At 41.8% G+C, this 24,373-nt stretch overlaps 1 protein-coding gene across 1 annotated transcript in view; it reads left to right on the forward strand.

Moving 5' to 3' along the window:
* Window positions 1–24,373, forward strand: part of Vps29 (vacuolar protein sorting 29) — a 43,485-nt gene that overhangs the window by 7,223 nt on the left and 11,889 nt on the right. Inside the window, exons 2-3 of the mRNA XM_068380421.1 lie at window positions 10,848–11,039; window positions 24,050–24,282. Of these exons, the coding sequence (XP_068236522.1) occupies window positions 10,848–11,039; window positions 24,050–24,282 (425 nt within the window). The remainder of the gene's footprint in view (window positions 1–10,847; window positions 11,040–24,049; window positions 24,283–24,373) is intronic.

Raw genomic sequence — 24,373 nt, forward strand, 5'->3', positions numbered from 1 at the left:
TGGGAGAGGGAGTCTTTTGTCCGGTCCTGGACGTAAATGCTCTTTATGCCTTCGTTCAGAAGTCAAAGTTCTCCATGGAGACATCAAAATCTTTGGAGAAGAGGGGAGCAGACCTTTGGTCAGTACTTCTTCTGAAGGAGGATTACTTGTTCCTTTTATAGGGAAACCTCCGTTAGTTTTTAGCTACAACGATTCTCTCTCCCAGTTCTAGAGAGGAGTCTAAGTGGCAGGCTATGCAATCAAACTTTATCTGAGGTTTGTTTACTAGAAAGAACGGGTGTAGAATGGGTCAGTTTCGGGCCGTGTGTTTTGGTCTCAGCTCCGCCCCTCTAATGTTCACGTAACTTTTGCTTAATGTAGCAGAATACTGCAATCAAGAAATCAGAGCTTCCCTGTATCTGGTTTTTTAGATAACGTTGAGCCTATCAAATAATTAGGTCTTCCTGTCAACGAGGAGTCTCTTCTGACACCAGGACGCTTAGCACCACGTCTTTTAGAATGTTCAGCGTCTCGCTCTGTTAACCTCTCGGCTCCACGTCTTACAGGGCGGTCGGCGCCATGTCTTACAAAACTATCGGTTCCTCACCTTCCTGGACGCTCAGCTCCACGTCTTACAGGACTATCGGCGCCACGTCTTACAGGACGATCGGCGCCTCGTCTTTCAGGACGCTCGACGTCGAAGTTCTAGCATGAGGCATGACTTTGAACATGAGAATCTAGGACTTCGTGATGACACTAGTCGAATCGTATGTCGAGGTCAAGGACGCCTTCGTTCTGATCTCTTGGATCTAGAAAGTTTTTTTTTTCGAGCGAGGTTTGTTCGTGGGCAAGAATCATTGGGGCAAACATGCTCAGCAGGAAGAGACTAGTTTTTCCCTCAGAATGGTCTCTCAACCTGCAAGTCTGTCAGTCTCTGGATGTTGTGGGGCAGACCTATAACCGACCTTTTTGTCTCCTACTGGAAGAAGAGGATCCCATACTGCTGCTCCCTAGTCCCGGACGAGGAAGCTGTAGCAGTGGACTCCTTCTTGATGGATTGGACGGGGGTGGACATGTATGTGTTGCCCCCGTTCGAGATCATCAATCTGGTCTTCAGGAAATTCGCTCTCCTCGATTCGGGACGAATGATCCTAGCGGCTCCATTCTGGGCTGCAAGGGAATGGTTTTCGGAAGTGATGGGCATGTTGATGGACTTCCCAAGAAGACTTCGGCAAGTCCAGATCTTCTCAAACAGCCCCACTTCGAGAGGTATCATCAAACTCCCCTTGCTCTCAAACTGACTTCCTTCTAGAAGCTTGTCAGATCTCGAGGCTTTTCGGCACAAGCGACGGAAGCTATCGCCAGAGCAAGGAGGATCTCTTCACAAAGAGTCTACCAATCTAAGTGGGAGACCTTTAGAGCTTGGTGCAGGTGGCACAAGTTTTCCTCAACCACTACCTCTCTGAGCCAGATTGCAGACTTCTTCTTGTACCTCAGACAGGATGCTAAAGCTGGCTGAATCTACCATCAATGGATACAGCAGTATGCTCTCGGCCGTCTTTAGGCATAGAGGCCTAGAGTTGTCCCAAAATAAAGATTTGCAGGACCTCATTGGGTCTTTTCAGACGACGTAATAGGTACTCTTAAACCTGGATGTGGTGTTTAAGTTTCTGTGCTCCAAGAAATTTGAACCTATCTCGCTAGCCTCTCTTCGAGTTGTAACGAAGAAAACCCTCTTCCTTATGACTCTAGCGAATGCCAAAAAGGTCAGCGAAGTCCAGGCGATTGAGGAGAGGGTAAGCTTCAATTAGGATAGGGCAGTTTGTGCTTTAAGGTTCATCTTTCTCGTAAAGAACGAGAACCCTTCGTAACCCTGTCCTACAACGTTTGATGTCATTAACCTCACGAACCTAGTGGGTCAAGAGAAGGAAAGACTCCTCTGCCCAGTTAGGTCCCTCAAAGCTTTTTTGGCTCACGCTATGAACGTGAGCTGTGCATCCAGCTTGTTATGGTGTTCAGTGAAAGATCCACCAAAAACCCCTGTCTAAGAATGCTTTGTCCTTTTTCCTGAGGGAAAAAATTAGGGAAGCCCACCTCTTATGTGAGGAGGAACACTTCGCCCTGTTGAAATTACGGGCTCACGAAGTGAGAGCCATTGCTACCTCTCTGGCATATCAGGAATATATGTTAGTTAGGCTATTCATGAATGCAATTTTCCGGAGGAGCAACTCTCTTCGCTTCTCATTAACTTAGAGATGTGAGAGTAGACTGGCAAGTGCTATACCTTGGGCCTATACATAGCTGCGGTTTCTGTATTAGGCAAAGTAGTTAATGACCCCATTCAACCTTAGTTTATATGCATGTATGAGGGTTTGTGTTTTTATGATAGTCTGAGGACTTCGTCTTGTGGTACGGTTCCCTCAGTCTAGATAGATAGTTTATGTCTATGTTGCAGGGTTTGGTGGTTAGTTTTAGTAAGGATGCAGTTTTTATTATATGGAGCGAAGGTAGTTTCTGAAGTCTAGTCAAGTTGTTGGTCTTATCCCTTTGACAGACTCGATTGAGTTTTTTGCAGCATTTCAGGCTTACTTCTGGATAAACACTCCTAAGGGAAAGCCACTCTAGAGGCTGTACCTTTGAAATCAGCTACCTTAGCAGGCAAGGAATCAAGGTGTTTTTATCTCCTACAACTCTTTTGTTGTTTCCCCAACGATGTTTACTGTCTTTTTCCCTCCTCCAAATGTGTGAATCAGCTATATATACTGTATATAACTGCCAGGTAAGTACTATTCATAAAAATGGAGTTTTTATGATAAAACAAAGTTTAATGAATACTTACCTGGCAGTTATATATATATTCGAAGGCTCACCCACCTCCCCTCAGGAGACAGGTCGGGCATAGATGAACTGAAGTCTTGAACACGGGAATGATTCCTTGTACCACCCTGTGACGGGTGTAACCACCTACCTCCCAACCACCACAAGGCGGTTGCCTCATTTTGAAAAATTCTGCCGATTTAGAGATATCAGCTATATATATATAACTGCCAGGTAAGTATTCATAAAACTTTGTTTTATCATAAAAACTCCATTTTTCCAAGTGTTTATTTTGTGTTTATTATACATATTTTAGCATTGTTACTGCTGCAAATAATTTTTTATCAATAGGGGCTAGTTAGGAAAACTCATGAACGAATGGTTGGCCCCAATATTCATGGTCAGAAATGGATAAAACACAAGATAAGTAGGAAAAATGTTTCATGTATTTAGCTTGACATTAAAGTATCATATATTAATCATGTGTTGAATTTTACCTAAAATTTTGTGATGCTCCTGTATTTTTTCCATACAACATTTGCCACAAGTGTTGGTTGTAACCTACAATGAATTGAAGTAAGAAACTCTGTTAGTAAATGAAATGGGACTGTAGTCCCCTGGTATACAGTCCACTGGTAAGGACAAACAATCTAAGACAGGTTAAGTGGGGTTACCTTAGTTTAGGACATTCAGTGTCTCGATCTCATGGTAATGATTTGCACTATTACAATATTCGTAATGAAGAAGATAAGAAGAGTTCTTGGTGTAAGGAAAGGTTCTTGGAATGATTCTTGGGGAAACACTTGGTAGAAATTTGTATTTGTTCCAACACGGACTATTTACCTCGAACTACTTTCTTAGGAGTATCTAGGATCTCCTCCCTAACCGACCAAGAATTTTGCGCAATTCCCCCATCTCCGTCTTCCCTTGTCGAGTTCCTCTGTGGCGGATGGATACGTGCCCTGAGGCGACCCGGGGTCAGCGCGCGTGGGTGCATTACTAGGTCTTTGTCGCCAGTAAGCATCTGGTAGCGGCGTAGATAACATCTCGCCGCTCTCTCTCTCACCTCCCGTCCGACCCACCATTGTATTCCACTTGTTCCCTTGTTTTTTCCCGCTCACATCCCTCCATTGTGTTACTTGTGTTGCTTGTGATTACCCTTATAGAATCCCAACATCGTTGTCCCGGTCCCAAGGACGGTAAGTCATGCAGAGCATGGCTATCTAAGTTAAACATCGATCCACACACGATGTGCTCCACGTGTCAAGGCAGTGTGTGCTTGCCTGCTTCCACGTGTCCGAAGTGTGCGTCCTGAACTGCAGTGGACATTATTCGGCACAAAGAAGAAGGCATCGAAGCGGTCGCCGAGGAAGCCTGGTCTCGGTTCTCCGTTAGCATCTCCTTCAGCTCCTTCGGAGAGCGGTTTCCCCTCCCCTTCCCCTACCCAGAGTAGGGGACGAGGTAAGTCCGTTGTGGGGAAACAGCCCATTGCTGTTCCCCATAAGTCTGATTTTAATAACTCAAATTGCATTGTGCCTACGCAGACGAGTGGGGAGTCTGCTGTTGTTACGGGAGTGCATTCTGTAGACGAGGTTCTGGTACCCGCAGGACCCGTCTCGAGTGAGGATCCGGTGTGGGGGAGGTCAGGAACACCAGCTCCTTCCCCTCCATCGTGGCAGTGCTTTTCAGGTATAGCGGTTTCAGGGGGCGACCAAGACAGAGAAAGACGAGCCACGAGCTCTTCGGACCCCGACTCCATTGTGTGGGCGGCGCCAAGGATGCCCTTCAGGTCACCCATGCGGCAAGAAGAAGAATTTTCTGGCTGGTTTGCCTCACCTGGGTCGGTACTCACGCCCCTGGTGCCTTCTGTTACGCTACCTCCTGATTTCATGCAACCTGTCACCCCGGTAGTACAATTGCAAGCCCTCATGTTGGTGGCAGAGGATTCAGAGGACTCGGATACCTCCTCCTCTTCTTCGTCTTCCTCGGACGTTACCTCGTCCGCTAGCTCTTCATCGTCGGAAGACTCCAGTGACCAGGAGATGAGGAAAAAGAAAAATAAGTCGACTCGAACTCAGGCCTGTCTAGGAAGAAGGCCAAAGTTGCAAAGAGGAAGAGTTCCAGAAAGAAGAGGGCAAAAGTAGGTAAGGTAGTTTTTCCCCCTTGCGGGTCGAACAGGGCTCTTGCCACTCCAGTGCTTGCCTCGGTGGCTGCTGGAGCCGCTTCCATGCCCTTGCCCAGTGTCTCTTTGGTTCCGTCCATGCTTTGGATGCAGCCGTTGGCACACGCTAACTTTCCCTTGCCCTTGCCCGGCAGGTCATCGGCTCCATCCGTTCAGCGGAGGCAGCCGCTGGCTCAGCCCGGCAGCATTGTTCCCACACCCAGTCTCACTGGTTCCATCCAAGCATCGGATGCAGCCGCTGGCACAGCAGGGCAGTCACTTTCCACGGATTCCTCCGGGAGGGGGTAGACCCATGACGGCTACCTCCTCCTTGAGGGCTCCATCCGTGATTGAGGCAGCCGCTCCATCGAGCCGGCTGGATGTCAGGGATACGGACGTCCCCACGGATCCATCCGTGATCGAGGATACAGCCGACATGGAGGATCAAGTGGTAGCGGGCTTAGCAGATGCGGGAGAATGTTCGCCTGATGAAGTATCCTCTTACAGGAAAGTATTGGCACTGATTTGGCACCACCACAGGCTAGATGAGCCCAAACCGTCCTCAGAGTAGGCCTGGCTTTCGGGTTTGGGTAGGATGGTGGACAACCCGGTACAGCAGAAACCATCCTTGACCCTACCGGTGGCTCCTGTTGTGTCCCTGGGCATGGACCACGTCGACTGGTTTGTCTCAGGGCACAAGAACTCCCTCAGGGCACAAGAACTCCCTCAGGGCCCAAGGGTCCTTCAAGCTCCTGCCTGGACTGAGGACCCAGAAGAAATTTTATGTGCCTGTGGGGCCTCGGACTATGGAAGAAGCCGTCGTGGCTCTGAGCCAAGGCAGTGCGGATGACAGGATCCTTACTGCCCCAGTGGTCTTCTCTCAGGCAGAGGCCACTATGATGGAGGACACGTCTCAGGACATCATCAATGTGGCCTCCTGGTTGGACTGGTGGGCATGCACCTTCGCTGGTTTTCAACTCTCCCACGATCTCTCGGTGCCGGAGAATCAAGCTCTATTGCATGAGCTTATACGTTCTGGAGGCAAAGCCTTACCTAGGAGTCGTATTCTTACTTGCCTACCGGTGGTCACCCAGCTAATCCCCATTAGATTACCATATCCATAGCTATTCCTAAGACTAGGTTGCAACCCTGTTTTTTCTTTCTAAATGTCTTTACTCCTAAAGCTGAGTTTTTCATACTGTATTTCCTAGTTTAACCTGTTGAAAAAATTTGAACAATGCACACAGTACATGTAGTTCCAATGATTAAAGGCATCAAAATTTTGTAATACAGTAAAGTAAAGCCACTTTTATTACAAATAAAAAATTGGTGGAGGCAGTTTGCCATATCAGAAAAAGCAGATTTGAAATTTTCATTTGTTCTGACATCATTAAAAATAGCAAAGCTGGGAATATGATAATTAAAAAATTTTAACAATGTTTCAACGACCGATATCTAGTTACCTGCCAGTAGCGGAGAAGCGACCGCCTTCCCATGGGCGCATTGACAACTCGCTTAGATATCATCCATCAGTGGGAATTGCTGTTTTCTTTAATTGGAAATATTAAAAACTTTATTAATTTTCTTTTTCTCTTTGGCTTTGAGCGTGTTTGTGAATGCGTAAATAATGCCTGTGGAAATGGCCTGGAGTGACGCTGAAGACCTGCAGCACCTTTATGAGTGTAGTGACTTGTGTATCCTCACGGGGCTTGCACTGCTTGCAGAGGGCATGCATGCTTTCAAGCATCACACTATGTTGAGTGTTGGAAGGGACTATCCTCCCAGTGGGAGACATATGGCAAGTGATAAAAGTAGTTAAAAAGGGATTCTTCGCCTTTGGGGTCTTTCTCGAAGTTGAAAAATTCCCGACTTGCTTTTTTGACCCCAGGACTTTTCCTTAAGCTCTACTCCATTGGTCTCCTCTATGGGCCTATTAACTTAGTACAAGCTGAGGGCCAAGGTGATCCATCCCTTTCCCACGAGATACCATGGGACCTTCTCCTCAAGGGGAGCCTCCTTGTTTTCAGGTCGTGAATGCGTCGCATTTGCTGTTGTCCTCGCTGGGTATTGCCATTGGAAGAGAAACTGCAGCAGGCCCTAGCAGGAAAACACCTGGGGGGGTTTCCTCCCACATCAGATGTCAAACCTCAGGTGTCTTCTAAGAAGTCTCACCTCTTCAGCCCATTTAGAACCTGCAGTAGGAGATGTGTCTTTTGAGCACCTTTCCCACGATAAGCACCTTTCTCCTTTTCAGAGGTCGGATGATCGAATGTTCAACTCTCGCCTTTCAAGGAGACCTTCCTTCAGAGCCCTCTGAGCCCTTATAGAAGGTTGTGCTTTAGCATTTGCGAGATCCTTCCTCTTCGAAGGGACATCGTAAGTTAGCTCCTTGCAGGCGATCCTACTTCTCTTCTCATTTAGCAGGTTCTTCAAGAAACTACTCCTTTTCCAGACAGCACTCTTCCAGACGCATCTCTTCCAGACAATCCCTTCAGAGAGTTTCTCTCATAAGGGTATCTCACCCCTACATACCTCGCCCAGTGTGCTTCTCATTCTAAGCGAGCCTCTTTCATACGCGCCGCACGTTCCAATGCTTCTCGAGGACGTGCCCAGCACGCTTCATATCCAAGATTTTCAGGTTCCAGGCGAGACTCCAGCACCTCTTCACCCCTGCAAGCCTCTTGCAGACGCACTTCTCCAGGATGCGTCTCACTCCGTGCCTCAGCTCGACGGGCTTTAACCTCTGGACAGACATCTTCCAGACTCACGTTTTCCATAGGAGTTTCTTCTACGTGCCGTATGTCTCGACACATTGCTACTAGACAAGTCACCTACAGTTCAGCTTCTAGATGTGCCTCACCCCAACCTGCATCAATCCAGTGCTCTCGATCCAAGTGCTCCTTGTCCGGAAGGTGGCCCTCTAGGTGGGTCTCTCCCATTACTAGACACATATCCGAATGCACTTCCCCAGAGCGCACTATGTGCTATTCCAAGGGAATCTACAGGATATCTTCAGAGTGCGCTAGGTGTATCACCCCAGAGCGCTCTTGGCGTGTCATCCCAGAGCTTGTCAGACGCATCACCCCAGAATGGGAAAAGAAATCTTCCCCTGAAAGGTCTGGGTGGTTTTCTCTTAGATGTACTAGGCGCATCATGCCAGATCATTCTAGGCGAACTGTTCCCGAATGAGGTCGACTTGTTTTGCCGGAGCCTTCTCTTATTATTATTATTATTATTGTTATTATTACTACTAGCTAAGCTACAGTCCTAGTTGGAAAAGCAAGTTGCTATAAACCCAAGGGGTCCAATAGGGTAAAATAGTGCCATGAGGAAGAGAAATAAGGAAGTAAATAGACAATATGAGAAGTAATGAACAATCAAAATGAAATATTTTGAAAACAGTAACATTAAAACAGATTTATTCTGACGAGATAATACTTTTGAACTACTTTAATGGGAGGACTGGTATAAACCACTCTGCTCCGACCAAATTGATTAGATTCCCACCCCCACAATGCCCGGCCAGGACCTGACCACCATCTTGTCCTCAGGTCCTCAGTTCTCGCTGGTCGGTCAGTCCATGCTCACGTCCCGACCTTGCTCCCGCTCTGACCCTGACCTCGTGGTCTCCTCGTGTTCCCTTGTGGTTTCCCGTGTCCTTTATTTTCCCTGTGTGTGTTTCATTGCCCTGTGATGGAGGCTCATCGTCGTTGCCCTGGGCCTTCTGCGGAGAAAGCGTGTGGCGCTTTCTTGTCCAAATAGCCACAAGCCTTGATCTTTAGTAAGACTAAGTCAGACTTACGGCCTCGCAAACGGGCACAGAAAAATGTCACCCATCCTTAACCTTCTATTCTGAAGAAAACTCATAATTAACCCTTTCAGTCTCGCTATGTCCAAGGGCAAAACAGAGGTATGTGTCAAAGACTGTTAGGGGTGATCCTCCCATAATGCGAGCAGTGGAAGAATTTCTGCAGACCAAGTGGAGGTGGTGGTTCCACAGTGTGGAGAATTGGATGGTAGAGGTACTTCTTACCTCCTTGTGTTCAGCAAATCTCCCCTTCCACTGATTAATCCTACGACGACATCATCTAGGGTATCCGAATGATCTGGCCCTTCAGACAGAAGTCTGGGCCATGTTGGAGAGGGATGCCTTCCAAGAGATCGAGGACAATTCCCCAAGCTTCTACAGTTGATTGCTTAGTAAAGTACAGTATGCTTCTGAAGGCTGGAGACCGGTCATCAATCTCTCAGCCTTGAATGGGTTTGTGCATCAAACCCCATTCAAGATGGAGACGGCAGCAATGGTCAAGCAAGCAGTCAGGATTTAGAACTTCATGATCACAATTGACCTGAAGAATGCATATCTTCAGATCCTAAGTCATCCATCTTCCGGGAATTACCTAAGGATGATGGTAGCCAGAAGAGTACAGTATTCCAGTTCATGATACTCTGCCTTGGCCTATCTCACTGCTCCTCAAGTCTTCATGAGAGTATGTACTCAAATTTCAGCATGGGTGCATGCCAGCAGCACTTGTCTACTTCAATACCTAGATGATTGGCTGATTCTGGCTGAGTTGGAGGAAATCTTTCTCTTCTTCCCAGACAGGCTTCTTATATTTCAGGACTCTGGTCTGAGATGAAACAACAACAGGATATAAATGTCTTAGGGCTGAAGACAACGTTTCTAGCTCTTCAGCATTTTCGCCCTCACCTCTACGGCCACTCGGTGGTGTTGATGAGCGACAACACCACCATGTTGACCTACCATTATTATTATTGTTACTAGCCAAGCTACAACCCTAGTTGGAAAAGCAAGATGCTATAAGCCCAAGGGCTCCAACAGGGAAAAATAGCACAGTGAGGAAAGGAAATAAGTAAATGATGAGAATAAATTAACAATATATCATTCTAAAACCAGTAACCGCGTCAAAACAGATATGTCCTATATAAACTATTGCAAAGAGGCACGGCATCGTTACAACTTTATGCACTGTACACTCACTTCTTATATAATCCCCATACTTTCAGATGTCATATCCAAAAGGATATAGATTCTTCAGGCACTCCCTACCAGGTTTCTGGTAGAAACCTAGCCTAATACATGTAACATAATGCTCAGGTTGTTAGGAGGTTGACAAGTCATGACTTTTGCTCCTCTACAGGACCAAAGTACATTGACATTTACTGGGTCAGTAAGCCAATCAGATTGGTTATAGGGGACTTCCGCCCACACAAGGCTAAGTTTCTTATTAAAGGTCGATGGTTTGTGCTTAATTGTAATTAGGAACAACACTAATTTGAAATAATTTTTATTTTTCTTAGCTATACAAACTTGAAAATAATGCATGGACAGTAAATGACCTTACCTATTTGAACATGAACAGTGAACTTGGAATATAGCAGTACAGTAATCTTCATATTTTTGTCTTTCTATCAGTAAGATATTGTTTAAATTTATTTGCATACCACTCTTATTCCTAAGCAACAGCATAATGGTTACCATGTCACCATTTTCCATCACAAATTCCTTTGCAAGAAATTAATCATCATGCATTTATCCATTTTTCTAATCAGCAAGATATATTTTACCCAAACTTTCTCATAATATGTAGTTTAAATTCTGTAATAAAATTGAATGGTCATATATGTCCAGAATTTATAAAAAGTACAAAATTATCCCCATGGAGTAAATTGTTTAAATGATAATTTAGTCATTAAACTTATGTAGAATTGATAATTGAAGAAAGTATCATCCTCTATTTGTATTTTTTTAATTAAGAACAGAGCTTCTTGTTTTGGCTTGGAAGTTTTAATTTTATTGATATTTTTCATTGGATGACCACCTGTATAAATGTACACATTTTGTAGCCTATTGTACTTATTTTTTCAGTTGGTTTTGGTCTTGGGAGACTTGCACATCCCGCATAGGGTCAGCTCATTGCCACCTAAATTCAAGAAGTTACTGGTTCCTGGAAGAATTCAACATATTCTCTGCACAGGGAACCTTTGCACCAAGGAGAGCTACGATTACCTCAAAACTCTTGCCTCGGATGTTCACGTCGTTCGTGGAGATTTTGATGAGGTGGTGTACTGCTGTTTTGTGCCTTCTATTCTTAATGATTAAGCTATGAATTAGAATTACAGTAAGGCTGTGTGGTTACATGGTAGTTAGTTTTCATTAATTTTAGCATGGCATTTTTGTGTGGAAGGTTACCATTTACTATGCTAGCATACTTTGGCTACACGTATAATAATAATAATAATAACTAATAATGATAAGTTTTTGTTTCATGTCAGCACAATGTTATATTTGTCATTTGTTCTAACATATATACAAACCCTTCCCTTTTTATTATGGGATATTAGGTCTGGAGTAATCTTTTAACCCTATATGTTAACCACCCTGGGTAGACCTGCCATCCCACTCAGGGTTGGTATAGCTAGATACCTGGGGACCTACCTGCTTGCCTGCCTGGACCGTGGTTTTAATCTAAAGAATCCATTATCCTTGATCTATTGTGTAACTTTTAGTTTGATACATAATTTAAAGTTTAAAAAATATATTTACAACCCCCTTTTTTTTTAAATATTAAAGATATAATGAAATATTTTTGAATCAGAAAAAACAGGAAAGCTTTTTAAACTTTTTATCTGTTTTCTGCTTTTATAACACATTATAATAATATTGTGTAAATTTAAGTGTGATACATAATGAAGAGTAGGACAGTACACCTAGAAACCTTTTTTTTATTATTATTATTATTTTGGAAGACATGATATAGTGCATTGCAATTTACAGTACAGCAAGTCTCCTAATGAGATCAGTTTCTGAGGCCTGTTTTAAGTCGGATCTGTTCTTAAGTTAGATATATGGTCAGACCAGGGACTTAAGGTACTTGAGATAAAGCCTAGGCCTACTAAGTAAACTGTAGTCTCCAATTTTTTATTGCATCAGGGTATTACTGTACTGTATACAGTAGTTACAGCATACAGTATGCATATACTTGATAAAATATCAGGGATAAAGGAAAATCCAGTATTTTGTTATGATTTTATATTGAACAGTAAAGTAATTATAAAAAAACTACTGTAGCTAAATTTAATACTTTATGCCCAAAGACAAACAAACTTGGCATTGGTTTTGGGTAGCACAGAACTTAAACTTTCATAGGCCTATTAAAAAAAGTAGTAAAAATAAATTTATGGAAAGAGCTAGTACAGTACAGTACAGTAATTCACTAGAGCACCACATTTTAAGTTATGTAAAAAAAACAAAAAGGTACCTGTTGACAAATCAAAGCATAAAGTACAGTAGCTTAGTTTTGCCTACTGATGTAAAGCAATCATTAGTGTTTTAATTTTATGTACAGCAGGTAAAATAGAATGAATTAGGCCACATTCCTACAGGTCAGGAGTATACATTACATGTATTTCGCAACTACTACTCTGCCGATTCTTCCTGTGAGCATTCTGTTGTACTTCACTAGTTTTACTGTCATCTCATTGCCTAGTCTGTATCTAAATTTATAGTGAATTTGACCAAAAGTGGAAAAAAATTCTTTCAACTGATACTGAGAAATCTGGCAAGGAACTTATTTCTTACATAAACTTTTAACATTGCAGTGTAACTGGACCACTTATTTTTTCTGCTTTTGCATCCATTATTTTCCACCACTTAGATGGTGAGAAAGGTGGTTACTTTGGCTTCCAACATGGATTTGGGATAGGGTGCTTCATCTTCAATAGTCAAAGCCATCAAAGGCACTGCAAAATTGCATTGAGGATAGCCATGCAGTTGCCACATCATCTGGATCAATGGATAATTTTCTTCTTTATATTTGGGGGCCTGCTAGGCAACAAGATAAATGGGGTCACACAATCTTGAAATTGTTTTTTTAATTAAATCATTTAAAGGTGGCAGAGCAAGAGCTTCCTGTGGGTCTAGCCACACCTTCACAGACTCGCCAAAGTACAATGATCACCCTGAAATGTGCAGACACTAATTTCAGTTGTTGGAAGAGTTTCATTGCTTCAATTTGAATGCTGGTATTTCTTACTGTAGATAGAATATTTTTATTAATCTTGTCATGATGCTCACAGCTTAAAATCTCAAAATATCGTATAATTTTTAAGGACTATACTGTTCTATCTTGCATCATTAGGGATCTGTTGGCTTAATCCCCCCTTTTCTTTTAACTGAATGTGGTAGGTGATGATTTATAAAAAATTGTTACAAGAAGAAAATACACCATTTACTCTACTTGCTTGCAAATGACATCTCTTATGATAATATACAGTAGTAAGAGATGATTCATCAACTCCCTCAACCTTTTCTCTTACTGGGAGATTTGAATGGTAGACATCTTTTATGGAGTGATGTTTTAGCAAACGTGGGGGACAACATTATATCATCAATTGTGAGAAATGAAGAGCCCACACACTTTCATGTTCAGACAGGTACCTTTTCACGCATTGACCTTTTAATTGCAAGCTCTAACTGCCTTCTTGATTTTGATTGGCGAACGTTAAATGATTGTCATACAAGTGATCATGCTCCAGTTATAAACATCAACAATAATCCACCCTTACAGAGATCGCCATGATGGAACCTTGACAAGGCAACTGGAATAGATTTTGGGAGCTGAGCGAAATTGAAGGGAGTGTAGAACAGTTTGAAAGTGTCGATGATGCCGTAGACACTGAATGGAGCTCTTCATACAGCAGGAGTTAATTCAGTTCCCAAAACCACAAGGTTATTCAAACGACAATCAGTCCCTTGGTGGTCTTCAGAACTAACTGCCTTGCACAGAGCCACAAGAAAGTCTTTAACTCGATTCCGTAGATACCGTACAGAAATTTAATTGTCTATAAGAAATGTAGAGCACAGCTCTCTCATGTAATGAAAGAATTTATACGCCAGTCTTGGATATCTTTTGATTCCTCAGTCAACAGTAGAACACCACCATCTTCTGTATGGAGGAAAGTTATAAAGATGGCAGGCAAATTTACCCCCAACTCACCACCAGTGTTGAAGGTGAATGGTCAGTATGTGATTGAAACAGTTGAGGTTAGGATGCCTTGTAACATGCAAGTGGAAGCAGCTCTTGGTCACCAGTATAGAAGCTTTGGAGAATGGAAAATGCTAAATTTTGCAGAAGAAAAGGAGGAATCTTACAGTTTCTTTTACTAGCGTAATTCAATTCCCCACTTACTAGCAATGATACAGCCTCTGGACCCGATGGAATTCCATATGCAATGATTAAACATGTACCTGTTAATACTAAATTCTTTATTTTAAGCATTATTAACAGAATATAGCATGATCATAGTTATCCAAGTGTTTGGGAACTAGCTAACATTTTAGAGAGAACTACATCTCTCAATTGATAAAGCTCTTCACTGGGCTGATATGAATAGATTTTAGGTTTTCAACGAGCAAAACTACTGTTGTCCATTTCTGTCGTATTTTGAGAGGACATCCAGACATAGGATTAATATTTGATTGTAGGCGGACATGGATGCTTCATTTGAAAGCCTCAAAAGTGAAATGTCTTGAGGCTCTGAATCTTTAAAAGTTTTGTACCATACATCATGGGGCAGACTGCAAAACTATTTAAAGTTGTACAAACCCTAAATTTTTCAAAAATTAGTTATGGGTGTGAAATATACTCCTCAGCCACCCCAAGCCAATTAATGATTTTAGATTCTATACACCATACTGGTATCAGATTGGCCACAGGAGCCTTTTAGCACTTCACCTATCCCAGCCTCATTGTTGACACTGGAGAATTACCTTTAGACCTTTACTGAAAGTCTTCCATTGTTTGGTATTGGTTTAGGTTGCAAAGTCATCCTAATTCTTTAGCCTATCAGACTGCAAACATTGTAAGGCATAGTAGATATTTTGAATTGCACCCAAAATCTCCTCAACCTTATGGTTTTTTGATAAAACTAGTAATAAACATTCTGGGTGTACATGGTTAGAAATAAAGTTCTTCCATTTAAGATATCATCAACTCCTCCATGGAAATTACCAGAGCTGTGTATCTGTAAATATTTTATTGGTATAAAAAAGAACATGACTGACCTAGAAGGCAGGTCTCTTTTTATGGAACATGTTGAAGAACATAGGAAATCGACTTTTATATATACTGATGACTCCAAATCTGATGCTCCCGTGGGAATCAGAGTATATAGTAGTGCTTTTAATGGTAGAGGTGCATTTCCTCTAGTACCTTCTATATTTACTGCTGAACTATATGGCATACTTCCATCCATCCATATACCAAGGCAGTTCCCCCAATTTTGGGGGGTAGCCGACACCAACAATGAAACAAAACAAAAAGGGGACCTCTACTCTCTATGTACTACTTACTACAATGAAAAAAATAGCATTAAAAGAGGAGGGCAATTTACCCTTGTTAGTGATGCAAGAAGTGCCTTAAAAGCTTTAAAAGTTTTTAATTCCAGTAACCCTTTAGTTTAAAATATTTTAGAGTGGTTCTTCATTATTGGGCTGAGAGGTATAACATTTCAATTTTCCTGGGTTCCAGCACGCGTAGGTGTGTGGAAAAGAGAAGTCAAATTTACTGTCAAAGAATGATGCAGCTGAGTTGCTACCAATATGGTATACATACCATTCTCTGTAATGATTTTTTACTTAGCATTAAGAATTTGTATTATAATAATGGGCAACAGCTTTGATACTTTTTGTCATCTTTGCATTTGTCACATTCTGTTGACACAAGTTTCTGATGACTGGCCAACACTAGCCATATTGCAATGACTGTTTGGTACCCCTGACAGTGAGGCCTTTGACTAAATGCCCCACTTTTAGCACCTTGAGAAATAGATATCTGTTGTAGGCTCGAGGTGAAGATGTCAGGTTCATCTTTGCTAAGATACTCGGGCAGGACGTTTTGTACTATGCTAGTGATATTTTCAGATTTATTTCAGAAGCAGACGTTGTGAAAGCTATTTATCTTTTATAAGGACATCTGCAGTCTTATAGTTTTCAGTTGAAATTCCTTTTATTCTTTATTTATAATACAAGATATCTGTGTCAATGACCTACAATGTCACAATGCCAGAAATCTTGAAATCAATCAATCAATCTCAATGAAGTTCTTATAAAAGATAGTAAAAAGAACAGAAAGACTACCTATAAAAACCCTGTCTGCACCCAGTCCCTGATCAGTGCCACCTACAATATTGCCAAAGTGCCCAACTAATTTGCTAAAAAAAACTGTGGGAGCCAGTATTTTGGAGGATTGTGATATTACTATGAGTTATCCAATAATTGGTCTATTACTATTCATATAGGGATTTTCCATATATTTTTAATAATTATTTTTTATAATCTTAGACTACCTATATTCTTGTTTGTACATCTTTAGCTTGTGGCTGTTCATTTAATTTCTTCTGAGCACAGGACACTTCCTTTATACTGGATGAAGAGTTAATACAAAATTCAATACAGTATGTATACGGTATGTAATATTTATTATTGTTATTAAACTCCCTACTGCATATATCACCTTTAGAATATAGCTAATCTTAGGACTACACACATTTACAAAATGCAGGTTGGTCAGACTGTGTATATAATTTATATACATTATTGCAAATATAACTTACAGATGTGAAAGACAGCATTCAAAATAGAACTTGTGCCTCAGGTTAAATTAGGAGCAAGAGGGGAGAAAATAAGTAGTGGGTGGTCTAGTATTGTCTTAGGCTTGTTAAGAGTCCTATATTACTCATACAATGTGGTCAGAAAAGATGCTCTGATGCTTTATTTTGCATTTACTGGTTTGTTTCTAGATGTTCATTTTTGTGGCTAAATTAATAAAGTTAATGGCCTCTTGAAGTGGGCTTGGCCTCTATTAGTCCCTTTTTCATTTTGGACTTTGATATACAGTAGTACAGTACACATGTTCTGCAAGTTATAATCATATATACTGTAAATTCAATGTACAACCTTACCTTGACTTTGCATCGATAAGTGCGAGAAAAATAATAAACCATTTAATGATGTATTCTTATGGGTCAATATATACAACGCTGACTACTCGTTTAACATATGGAGACGGCATTGCTCTGATTGTTTTGAAGACTTGAGTCGGTGTTGCAAGGTTGCGAGATCCCAAATTCACCAGATAAGCATTAATCAACATGTAAGCGTAAATGAAAATAGGAAAACGATTAATATATTTTTCCAATGCTAAATTTGATTTTATTCATGTTGTAGCACAGATTTGTATCAAGTCTGATAAAAAAAACATCCATCATAGTTTTGAAAGAACACAGGTGGAAATATTCCATCTAGCAACACTGACTAGAGTAAACAAGTAACAGACAACAAGCGCACAATATACTAGCGCTATCTGTTGCCAACATGCCCTGCTATAGCGGTCATATGCCCACAAAATTCGACCAAGTTTTCCAGTGTTCCCTTTACTGTCTTTGGTACTTAAGAGTTTCAACATGTATGGCAATCAGCCCATTTTCTTCAACTTCAGTATTTCATGTTGCTGCATGTTGTAATTATGATTATTGTATTCTTTAATCTGAGCTCACTTGTCCCAGAATCTACAAGCCATCAATAACAATACTGTATACAGTATAACATCAGTGCTGTACGTTTCAATGGAAAAATAAAAACAGCCACAGTTAACTGTAATGAACTAAAAGAAAAAGTCTGAGAAATTAGAGAAGGAAACGGATTTTGACGTAGGAAAAATCTATTTTTGGGTGAGATAGCCATGTCGTCTTGATGGAAGTTCCTTTCGGCAGCTTCCTACTCTATAATATTTCTGTGAGTGATATTACAAAAGAATTATCGTCAGGTATCACAGGGTTCTAACCCCTGGAATGACTATTTGTAGATGACCATAGTTATCTGCACCCCAAACAGACTTAACCCAGTCTAGGAATCTAAGGAGGAGGATAGGTGAGGAGCCGTTATATCCTCTCCCTTCATAGTACTGTTCGTCTCTGATAAACTCATTCCAATTTTTGCAGCTTACCTACGTGTTCGTGTTTTTGTCGCGCCTTTTCTCTGCTTTTTGGAGTATTTCCTCACATGATGGCTTCCCTTTCGTCGTCAAAGTTGAGTACCCTCCTCTTTTACAGTTTGATTTAGCTGTAACTGCTTTAGATCCCCTCAGGGAGTGGTTTATTAACTCTTTTTATGGCAGTGAGGGAGCCGGGCGCTCCAAGTCCAGCTAGCCATTGGGCGCCTTGTTGATTATGTGAGTGCCCTTTTTATTTCGTGTTCATTTAGTTTTATTTCACTAGTATCACGTTAGCTAGCTTTATTTTGGCATTACGATGCCTTGGGCTTTGTTTTTTGTTTACTTTAACTATGCTTTTATGTAGTTTTAGTTTTAGTTTTATGCGTGTCTGTCCCGGCTAGCCTTGCTTAGAGAGTGGTAGAACTTAGAGAAGGAATGCATTTAAAGCTTAACAAGTTTTATCATGTACATTAGTCATTTGGCTTTATGGTTTCTCTTTACTGTTACATCATCTTACATTTTGTATGTTGTTTTATGTAGGCAAAGTGGCATGACAGGCAAACAAACCTCAATTACTGTACAAGTTGCTAACTAAACTTAGTACTTTACTGCTTTGTAATTATTAAGTAGATTAAATAATTTTATGGTAGTTTAGACTTTGTCAGAATACGTATTGGACATGACAAGATAGCAAGTGTACAACATAAAATTCACATCTCATACTTGGACATGACAAGATAGCAAGTGTACAACATAAAACTCACATCTCATACCTACATGCAACCTATAGGCAAATGATGTTAAATAGATTATCAGATAAATAAATGAATGGGGAAAAAATTGTTTTATAAAAGTTGTCAGAAACTTGGGATTTATGTTTCCCAAACTTTCCATAGTAGGCCTAAGCTTAAGAAGTCTTAATTACCATATAAACCTGGTCCTGGTCTGACTTAACCCGTAAAATATTGTATTGCATTATTGTTACTGACTGGACTTAAAATTGGTCTTAGGAAAGGATCTTTTACTTAGTTTAGAGACATGCATGTCTGTTCACATTTTTATATTTTTCAAGGATTATAATGAGATAGCTGGGATAAAGATTAAACTCAGGGCATAGAAGTATTACTATATTTAAAGAAATTTTTTTTTTTTTACCAACCCTGTAGTGCTCACACACTCACCCACTGTTTGTTTTGGCTCGGTAAACCTACTTTTCTCTGGCCATAAACTTGCTTTCTCTTAGTAGGTGTGCTTTATTTTCTGAGTATTGCTAATATGCGGGTTTATCTTGGCAAAGCTGGTCGCTCTTGCGACACGTTTGTGTCGGCAAGGGAGACTGATCCTCACAACCTTTGCCCTGCGTGCAAATGACACTCATGCACTCGGTCCTTTCCCTGCGAAGAGTGTCGGGAGTGGTCATCCTACTAGCAAGAGATGTATGGTAGGTGACGGAAGAAGAAGTCTAAAAGAGATTCTTTGCCTTCGGGGTCTTCCTTGAAGTTGAAGAAATCCTGACTTCTTTTTCCAGCGACTTGTTCCCTCCTCGCTGTCTCTGCTTGTTTGGTCTCCTCCGGAGGGTGTTCAAGCAAGAGTGATGACCATTTAACCCCCAGACAACGCTAGTGAGGGCGGCATCCCCAGCCTTAGGGAAGACTAGTTTGCTTGACGCTCTGCATCAGCTTTGGCCTTCCTTAGGGCTTTTGGCTCCAAATCGAAGGAACAGCTTTCATTATGGAAGGAGGTTATGTTTTACCCCGTTTGTGCATGTGTGTGTTAATGAACACCTTCCTGGCCACAATTTCAATCGTAGAGTAATGAAACTTGCAGGGATTAACTTATCTAAAGCTGAAAATTATTAAATTTGGAAGGTAACTGTCAAGCGAAAATATCCAATTCACGTAATCAGCCTTAAGTGTGGACATCTTTGTCACAGACTTAAAATTTGGTTCATATATGAGTGTATGAAAATCTATGGCAATTAATACACGTTAGTGTTGAAGGTGAAGGTCAAACTAAAGGGCAAATAATTTCAATCGTAAAGCAATAAAGCTTGCAGGTATTTTAAACTTGTGTAAAGAGCTGGAAATGATTAAATTTTGGAAGGTCATGGATGAGTAAAACATCCATATTACGTAATCTGCCATAAGTTTGAACATTATTCTTGCAGAAACTTTAAACTTGGTCCATATTTGAGTGTATGAAAATCCACACCAATTAATACATGCTAAGGTCAAGGGTCAAGGTCGAGAATTAAGCTGCCGCGGCAGAGTCTGTGCTTAACTGAGTGCCCCTCTAGTTGTTATTATTTGTTCACCCTCTGGTCCACTGTGCCTGAAGCACAGGTGCAGAGATGTGAGTTATTCGCAGTCAAACCTTTCCCCCCCTCTTTTGACACAACATTCAGTGATGATGTGTTCTTTTGCGAAGGGATCAGCGAAGGATCTTGCCCTTCGGGCAGAAGTTCAGACCATATTGGAGAAGGGCGCTCTCCAAGAGATCCTCGACGCGTCCTCGGTCTTCTATAGTTGACTCTTTCTTGTAGAGAAGGTGTCTGGAGGTTTGAGACTGGTCATTGATCTCTCCACTCTAAAGTTTATTCTGCAAACTCCGCTCAAGATAGAGACGGCAGAAATGGTCAGACAGGTTATCAGACCATAGGAATTCATGATCACACTGGATCTCAAAGACTCGTATTTCCAGATCCCAATCCATTCTGCGTCAAGGAAATACCTCCGTTTCATCCTTCACAAGAGAATTACTAGTTCTTGGTGCTGTGGTTCACCCTAGTATCACCCTGGGCCCATGCCAACAGCATTTGTCTCCTTTTCAATCAAGACGATTGGTAAATTTTCGCAGACTCCGTGATGACCCGTCTCTTACACCGAGACAGACTTCTCGTTTTTTGTCTCGATCTGGGATCATTATAAATTTTGAGATCTCTCTCCAGCCATCACAAGAAATGGTTTACCTCAGGTTGCAGATACACCCAAAAAGACAAGGTTTTTCCGTTCCAAAGCAGTATAGAGAGATTCAAGGAACTGCGGCCTGTTCCTTCCTCTCACAAGACTCGCTGCAAGCACATCACTGGCTTCTCGTGTTGGGACATCTGACGTCTCTGGAATGTCTAATGGCCAACGGCCATCTGTGCATTCAATCTCTACAGTGGCAACTAAGATTGTTTTGGTTGGAACACAATGATCCTAATGACCTTTGAGTTCCAATAGGATTAAAGCAGAATAGAGACCAAAGTTGGTCGGAAGCACATTACCAACCTTCTCGGGATTATACCTTCTCTCTCCTTCAAATTTGATACTCTTCTCGGACGCATCAAATTTTGGGGGGGTTCACCTGCTGTAGCAGATCACCTCTGGGGCGTGGTCGGATGATGATTAAACAGTGCCAAATAAACATCCTAGAGATGAAAGCAGACTTTCTAGCTCTCAAACACTTTCAACAGCTCCTTCTAATTCACTCTGTGGTGCTGATGAGCTAAAACACATTGGTAGTGGCATACCTAAACAAGCAAGGAGGTACTTTTTCACAGCTAATCTGCTAACTAGCTGTGGAAATACGTACTGTGTTGGACGGAAGAAAATTCGATTGCCCTGTCAACCTGATTCATTCCGGGCAAGAAAAGAGCCTTGCGGACAATCTGAGCAGGAAGACTCAGATAGTTGGCTCCGAATGGTCTTTACATCCTCAGGTAGCCAACGAAGTCTTGACTTTGTGGGGTGCGCCGATAATAGACCTGTTAGCAATGTGTCTCAATCGGAAGCTTCCGGTGTACTGCTCACCAGTACCAGATCTCCAGGCATCGTAACATCTGTGGGCCAACCAGGACATTACTCACTCCCCCCTTGTCTAATTAGGAGACTCATCAACAAGGTGAGGGCATCACAAGATCTTTTGATGACTCTAAATATCTCCTTTGTGACAACAAGCATAATGGTTCCCAGACCTCTTGCTTCTACTGACAGAGGTACCGAGGGAATTGCCTCCTCCACGACCTACTGAAATAAACCACCTCGCATAGAGATATACCACAACGCAGTTCCGTCCCTATGACTTCATGCCTGGAGGTTATCCAGCATCTCCTCTCGCAGAGAGGCTTTACCCATGTACTGTAGTGGCAAAAAGGATGTCTGGATACTTTCGTAACTTGTCAATCGCAGTCTACCAGGCAAAGTGGACCATCTTCTGTGTTTGGTGTCCTGGAAGGGGTATCTTTTTGCAATGCCACTATCCCTTTGATAGCAGAGTTTCCTTTATATCTCGGGGAGGAAAAACTGTTCAAGACTCGGCAGCGAGAGGCTATTTCTTAGCCTTGAGCCTTGTCTTTAGATTGAATGGCATTGACATTTCCTCAACAAGGAAATTGCCTCCTCATGTGGAGTTTCAAGCTTACTTGCCCCCAGTAAGAAATTAGACCACCACCTTGGAATATAATGTAGCTCCTTATGAACCGCTACGTTAAGCATCCGATTGTGACTTGACTCTTAAGTCTGATTTCCTTCTCACTTTTGCTAAGATGAATAGTGAGGTGCTTGGTCTTACTTATGACATGCCCATTCAAGGGGATGGGGACAGGTAACCCTCAGCTTTCTCCCTGAGTTTGTAGCTAAGACTCAGAATCCAGCTATAGGTTTGGGCCTTTCCGGATTTTGAGTCTCCATAATGTAACCGACGATTTTGATCAACTGTTACTGTGTCCCGTGAGAGTACTGAGGTGGTATCTCAAACGCACATCCGGAACTTACCCACATATCAAACGTACGTTCGTTACCACAGGTATGGTCAAAGTGAGAGTGACGAAGATTATTATTTTTTCATGGATCCAGAAGGTCATTGAATCCACAACATGACCATCTCTAGCATTCAAATAAAACTTCTATGTGGCGCAGGTCTTACAAGTAGGTGTCTGGCGATGTCAGACAACCTTCACTGCACATTACCTGCAAGACATAACCCACAGGAGCCTAGATACTTTCTCTCTAGGTCCTTTGGTGACCACTTGATAAGTGGTATAGCTACCTCAGCTCCTTACAGGACAAGTAGCTGTCGGTCGGGGGCATACGTTACCCAGTTTTAATCTGGGATGAATGGACAGAATAACTGGCCTTTTCTTGCTTTACCTTCCCCTCTCTTGGGGCATAGCATCTGGAGGACTCTGCAAGCTAGCCTACTTAAGACTGCAGATAACACCCATTTGCATTGTGTAGCCTGAAATATGTATGTATTTTGTAATGTCCCTGTTCTCTCTGCGAGGGGGAGTTAGCCATTATCTAGGTTAAGTAAGAGGAGTGTTACCCGCTCCAATATCCTTACCTGGTCAAGTCACAGTGCTGAAGTTTCTACACATTCACTAGTTTTTTGTACCAAGAATTTGCGAGGTGACAAGGGTACCCCTGTCACACTCGCACGAGCTCAGATCAAATCCCCAGCCAGTTGGGTTTAATCTCCATAGTAAATGGTGAATGGTTTATATTTGTGTAGGAACAAATTACATATTTGGAAGTAATTTGTATTTTTCCTAACCATACAAACCTTAGCTCTTTACTCTTACTTAGCCCACCATCACCTATCCCCCCTAGAAAGTTCTGCTTGCAATCAAAAGTTGATAAATAGACTACCTGAGTGTGTATGAGTTGATTTTAAGTTTTCTGGCATCCTGACATTGAATTGGTGTGAGTGGGATGGTTGGTCTACCCCCCTGCCTGATAACTAGCGGAGGATTGTCAACACCTTTCGTTGAAAGTTCATGGCTAGATTCTAGTTATGCCGAAATTAGTATCCCTTAGTAAAGAGCTCAGGTTTGTATACTGTAGTTAGGAAAAATACAAATTACTGTACTTCCCAATTTTTTTTTTTAAAAGGGGGGGGGGAGGGTATTCATGATATTGATAAACTTACATATTTTTAGATTAAGAATACTGTACTTAGGCAAAATCCATTTGAAGTCTCATTATTTGTCTGTGATATCCTTAATGCACATTTTTCAAGTGACTTGTCTGCAGCAGTTATTAATTTTCTTTCATTGCTTGCCACTTTATAACAAGAAAATTTATTATCTTTGCAGACTAGTTACCCAGAACAAAAGGTAGTAACTGTGGGACAGTTTAGGATTGGATTATGTCATGGACATCAAGTAGTTCCTTGGGGTGACCCAGCATCTTTGTCACTGATTGCTCGACAGTTAGATGCCGACATCCTTATATCAGGTCACACTCACAGATTTGAGGCATTTGAAGCTGAGGGCCGCTTCTTCATCAACCCTGGCTCAGCCACCGGATCCTACAGTGCCCTCGATGGGTAAGTTCATTTTGGAGCCAAGTTGAAGAATTTTTTGGGTATGCTACATATACTGTTGAAAATTATGAAGTTAGGCAAGTATTTTCTACAA

This window comes from Palaemon carinicauda, chromosome 9 (genome assembly GCF_036898095.1).
Source record: "Palaemon carinicauda isolate YSFRI2023 chromosome 9, ASM3689809v2, whole genome shotgun sequence".
In the NCBI taxonomy this organism is placed as follows: Eukaryota; Metazoa; Arthropoda; class Malacostraca; order Decapoda; family Palaemonidae; genus Palaemon; species Palaemon carinicauda.